Below are 5,844 nucleotides of genomic sequence, written 5' to 3' on the forward strand. Positions count from 1 at the left end.
TTGGCGTCAATGTTACACCATCCGGATAAGGCTTATGTTGACCCATTGCATATTCAGATCCATAATCAGCATGCTTACTGTAATGTGGTAGAAGAAGAACTTGATGGAGAGCCTTGGTTTCATGATATCAAGGAATATATCAGGATGGGGGCGTATCCGGTACAAGCCACATGCTACCAAAAGAGAATAATTTGGCGGTTAGCGAGTGGATTTTTCTTTAGCGGAGGGGTTTTGTACAAAAAGACTCCGGATCTTGGATTGTTGAAATATGTAGATGCTAGACAAGCCACAACTGTCATGACCGAAGTACATTCTGGAGTATGTGGACCGCATATGAGTGGGTACGTGCTGGCAAAAAAGATTCTCCAAGCAGGTTATTATTGGCTCACTATGGAACAAGATTATATCAGTTTCATGTGCAAGTGTCATTAGTGCCAAGTGCACGGAGATTTGATTCATTCTCCACCATCTGAATTGCACACAATGTTTGCACCATGGCTTTTTGTTGCATGGGGCATGGATGTCATTGGACCAATTGAGCCAGCAGCATCAAATGGGCACAGGTTCATTCTAGTGGTCATCGACTATTTCACCAAGTAGGTAAAGGATAAAACGTTCAAGTCTGTGACCAAGAAAGCGGTGGTTGATTTTGTGCACTCAAATATCATTTGTCAGTTTGGGATACCAAAGGTGATCATTACCGACAATAGGGCTAATCTCAATAGTCATTTGATGAAAGAGGTATGTCAACAATTTAAGATCACGCATCGCAATTCCATCCCATATCACCCCAAGGCGAATGAAGCAGTCGAGGTAGCCAACAAGAATATAAAGAAGATACTTCGGAAAATGGTGGAGGATTCTAGACAGTGGCATGAAAAGTTGCCTTTTGCATTGCTGGGTTATCGCACTACTGTTCGTACTTCAGTAGGGGCGACGCCTTATTCGCTGGTGTATGGCATTGAAGCAGTAATACCAGCAGAAGTTAAAATCCCGTCCCTTCGGATTGTCGCTGAGGACGGAATTGACGATGATGAATGGGTCAAAACCCGCCTGAAACAATTGAGTTTGATTGATTAGAAAAGATTAGCAGTGGTGTGTCATGGTCAGTTGTATCAACAGAGGATGGTAAGAGCATATAACAAGAAGGTGCGTCCATGGAAGTTTGAAGTGGGTCAGCAAGTGTTTAAACGTGTCCTTCCACATCAGGTTGAGTCAAAAGGCAAGTTCGCCCCAAATTGGTAGGTAGCGTTCACCGTAACGAGAGTGTTGTCTAATGGTGCTATGTATTTAACAGATATAGAAGGCAAGTGTGTAGAAATGTCTATCAATTCAGATGCAGTTAAGAGATATTATGTATGATTTCCTTTGGTTAAATTGTATTTGTTTGTACTTGGCATATTTTGAAGATTGGAATGACGAAGGCATTTTGTTCTTCTATCTAAACATGTTATCCTTTGTTATCCCTTTGAGCCTTATTTATTTCCTTTCATACCCCTCTTTTGAAATCAGTAGCAAAGATCAGAAACACAAGCGTGAGAGATAAATAAAGGGAAAGAGAGAAAAGAAAAAGAATGAAAAAGAGAAAGAAAAGAGAAAATAAAAAAGGAAGAGAAAAACAAAAAAAAAGATAACAAAACAACAAAAAGAGAAAAAGAAAGCAAAAAGAGAAAGAAAAGAAAGAGAAAATCACAACAACAAAGCAATTTCTATGACCTGAACTACGTTCGCCCTGATTCCTTTTAAGGACACGTAGGCAGCCTCACGGTTCGGTCCCATCAAAACAAAAATCCCAAAAGTCCCCAAGCAAAGAAACTGGGGCAGAAGTTGTGGTTGATGTAAGAAACATGATTCTGAAAGATGTAATTTGGAATCCATTTGAATTGTTTTGAGCCTTGATACCCTTTCTTTCTAACCCTATCCAAAAGCCCCCATTATGGTCCAAAGAAAGACCTTCTGATCAGACTTCGAGAAATGCCAAGTCGAGCAAGTAGAAGTGATTTATATTACGGGCAACACTCTGGCCCAAGAAGGAAAATGAAAAAATGAGAGAGTCTTATTGGTGAAAACCCTCACGGGCACCATAAGGCGATGGGAGCTGAGAGAAATAAAAAATGAGAGAGTCTTATTGGTGAAAACCCTCACGGGCACCGTAAGGCGAAAGTGAGTTGAGATATGAACGAATGAGAGAGGCTTGTTGGTGAAAACCCTCAGAGCACCGCAAGTCGAACAAGGTCAAGGTTTTGGCGAAGAAGGCAGGTTATGGAAAATCCGGGGCAACAAAGTATGGCAACTGAAAGTTGATTGTTTGGATACATTGGGCCGATTAATCTGAAATGCATGTCATGACCATTGGTGCCAGCTGCTCCACTCAGATAAGTCTCTTTTCTTTTTCCCCTTCAGATAGTCTTCTAGTTTTGGATTTTTCTTATCCTTAACTCTGAAAGTCATTGCATTTCATTTCTTTTGGGTTTATCTCTCTAAGAAGTTCCCAATGTCAGTTCTGTTTAAGCAAATAAGAGGGAATTTCGAAGCTTACTCCTAACTTCCAAAGTTGCACAAGGCATATGGCGGCCAAGGCATTGCTAGAGATAGTATGATGTGAAATGGGGTATAAAAGGTCAAAGGAAGTTCCATCGGTGAAATGGTTTGGTAATTTCGTGGGAAATGCAGAGGGTCAAACAGATGGGGCAGAGATGTAACACAACGGTTTGGGTATAGAACACTCGGATCATCCGATGATAGGGGATTTGAAAAGCAGACGGAAAGTCAAGCGATTTTTGGCCAGTCCAGGAGAAGTCAGTCAAAACAAATCATGACAGCGGGGAGGTCATTTTCAGCAAGAATGCCACAAACTAACCACCACATTTTAAACTAACAAGATTTTTCTTTGATTGAAATAGGGGCGGGAAATTTTGATTGTTTCAGATAAACCTACCGTAAGGAAAGGCAAACGCCAGATAGGTTTGACTGTAGATTCTCAGGACCCTCCTGTAAAATAAGACTTAGTTTAAAATTCAAAACAATCATGAGTAGTATAATCTAGCATAAATGCACCACAAAGGAATATAAGTTGGTTTCATCTTGAGAGCGTAGGAATCAGAACATTACTTTTCTTCTGATTTTCAGGTTCAAAGTTGAGGTGAAGATGTGGGGATTTTGGGCAGATTGACAACGACTTAATGTTTGATGGAGTATGGGGAGTGTGTGGTAAAATTTTAGAATGATTCGGAGGTGGAACACCAGCGACAATGGTGGAATTCCTTCGAGGCGGCGCTGGTTTGATGAGAGAGATGAGAGGTCTAAGAGATGAAGATGGTACTAGGTTAGATTCAGGGATTTTTGGATAGTTTAATCAAAATAATACATAGTTCACAGTCGTTGGATGATGCCAAATGAAAGGCCAAGATCAATTTTAACCCTTAAACTCGAAACGATGTAGTTTTGGTTCTATACTACGTCGTTCGAGTCATCTAAAGTGGCTGAATGGTTGGACCAGGTATGGGAAAGGACATTGGGCATGTTTTGAGCGGTTTTGGATGGGTTTCAGGGGAAAAGTGTTTGGGCCTCGGGGGAAATTCAATTGATGATCCCAAAACTTAAATTCTCTTGTTTTAAAACCTTTTTCTCTTTTTCAATTTTAAATTTTTCTTTTCTTTTCAAAAATAAAACCTAAATTAAATCCTAAACCAAATTATCCCATTAGATTAATTAGTCAAACTAATATTACAACAACCAATTAATTACCAAATTAAAAGAAAACTACAAAATTCGAAGCTAAAAGCAAAAATGAGTTATTTTTGTGATTTTTCTATTTTTGTAACACAACCAAATTACTAATTAATTTAAAAATGCAAAATTAAATCCTAAATACAAATGCAATGTATTTTTTTGTATTTTTCATGAATTAAATAAAATAGATGTGCACATACAAATGCAAGCAAATTAACAAAAAATGCTACAAAAATCTACAAAATTGCAAACAATGGGAAAAATTTATTTTGTTTGAATTTATGGGAGTAATTCATATAGGGAAAAAATCATGTGCTCATAGCTACCCCTATTTGCTCGGAAACATGAGGAGTTTTCGTGCAAAGATAAAGTGAGCATATATGAGCGATTTTTGCTCGTTTGAACACTCCGTGAGAAGCATTTTTGAAAGATTTGACTGCACCCTGCTTCCGAGGTTGCTACATATCCATCATTCGCAAGGGTCACACAAATACCTAACAAAATGGCAAAGCATAATCAAGCATGGCACTCAGAAGACACCACAGGTGGAATTGCATATGGATCTCGTTCCTTGACCACCATGATCAAGGAAAACCAAGAGAGTGATCAAGTGATTGTAGGGCTTGCCACAAATGACAATGTGTTGACAAAGATGTTCACAGAAAGCCAAACGAAGAAAGTAAATGTGGTGGAAGATGTTCAACCTATATCAAATGAAGACTTTGAGGAGGCAAACTATGTCAACAACTCTCAAGGAGGTTATCAAAGGCAACAATACCAAGGTCAAGGACAACAAAATCAATGGAGGCCTCACCCGCCAGGGCAAGGCAACCAATAGTGGCGAAATGACCAAGGTGGCTCAAATTAAGGAAATTTGAATAACAACAACAACAACTTCTCAAATCGGAGTTCAAACCCATATGTTCCTCCAAAGGGTCAATATTCAAATCAAGGTTCGGCAAGTGATTCCAAGTTGGAAAGCAAGCTTGAGCGGGTATTGCAAAATCAAGAGAAGTCTGACACTTCTATGAGGAATATGACCGAGCTTGTTGCTCTCATACCGCATCCATTCAAAAATTAGAGATGAAAATAAGAGACCTTTCTAGGGAGCAAAATCCGAAGCAAAAAGGGACACTTCCAAGTGATACAATTGCGAACCCAAAGGGTAGTGGGGGTGGTCTAACTTCTCATGTCATGGCAATTACTACTCGGAGTGGGAAGGTACTACAAGGAGAAACTGAACAAGTGGTTGTAGTTGTAGAGTCCAAACAAGAGGTTGAGGTTGAAGAGCCAAGTGTTGTTGAAGGTGAAAAGGTTCCGGAAGAATTGAAAGTGCAAGAAGAAAACCGGGAAGAGGTAAAGGAAAAGGTAAAAGAGACACCAAAACTCTACCACCTATTCCTAGACATCCTCCTCCATTCCCTCAAAGACTTGCCAAGAAGGTTGATGATAGCAAACTCTAAAAGTTTTATGACATTCTCAAGCAATTATCGGTGAATATTCCATTTGTGGAAGCATTTCAAGAGATGTCGGGTTTTGCTAAATATTTGAAAGACTTGATTACCGAGAAGAGAACCACCAAAATTGAAGTGGTGAATATGACTCGCCGGGTTATTTCCATCATTGCAACATCCACCGTTCAAAAGAAAGAAGACCCGAGAACTTTCACCATTCCTTGTACTATTGGGGCACATGATTTTGCAAGAGCCCTTTGTGATAATGGGGCTAGCATCAACCTAATGCCTCTTGCCATTTACAAGCAAGCGAGGTTAGGTCTGCCAAGGCCCACAAGTATAAGATTGCAAATGGCCGATCGTTCCATAAAGAGACCAGTGGGAATTGTTGATGATGTGCTTGTAAAAGTGGGAAAGTTTCATTTACCCCTCTGATTTCGTAATCCTTAATTGTGTGGTTGACAAAGAGATCCCTATCATTTTGGGGAGACCATTCCTAGCCACCGGAAGAGCACTAATGGATTCGGAACGGAATGAGATCAAATTCCGGGTGAATGATGAAGAGGTCACATTCCAAGCAAGTAAGGGTATGAAACTACCACATGAATATAAAATCATCTCGGTGATTGATATTGCTGATGAGGCGGAAGATGCGGTT

General features: G+C 39.8%; 1 protein-coding gene across 1 annotated transcript; it reads left to right on the forward strand.

Annotated features, from left to right (window-relative positions):
• Positions 1 to 4,815: 4,815 nt before the first annotated feature.
• LOC138874881 (uncharacterized) lies at positions 4,816 to 5,621 on the forward strand. Its single transcript, XM_070153668.1, has 2 exons — positions 4,816 to 5,100; positions 5,217 to 5,621. The coding sequence occupies exons 1-2, from the start codon at positions 4,816 to 4,818 to the stop codon at positions 5,619 to 5,621; spliced, it is 690 nt and encodes a 229-aa protein (XP_070009769.1).
• The last annotated feature ends 223 nt before the right edge of the window (positions 5,622 to 5,844 follow it).

Source organism: Nicotiana sylvestris, chromosome 8, assembly GCF_000393655.2.
Source record: "Nicotiana sylvestris chromosome 8, ASM39365v2, whole genome shotgun sequence".
Lineage (NCBI taxonomy): Eukaryota > Viridiplantae > Streptophyta > Magnoliopsida > Solanales > Solanaceae > Nicotiana > Nicotiana sylvestris.

Excerpts from the sequence above, each read along its gene's own strand:
- LOC138874881 (XM_070153668.1), top strand. The coding sequence starts at position 4,816 with ATGAAAATAAGAGACCTTTCTAGGGAGCAAAATCCGAAGCAAAAAGGG. Across the intron at positions 5,101-5,216 it reads GGGAAGAGGTAAAGGAAAAG|CAATTATCGGTGAATATTCC; the intron begins GTAAAAGAGACA and ends GACATTCTCAAG.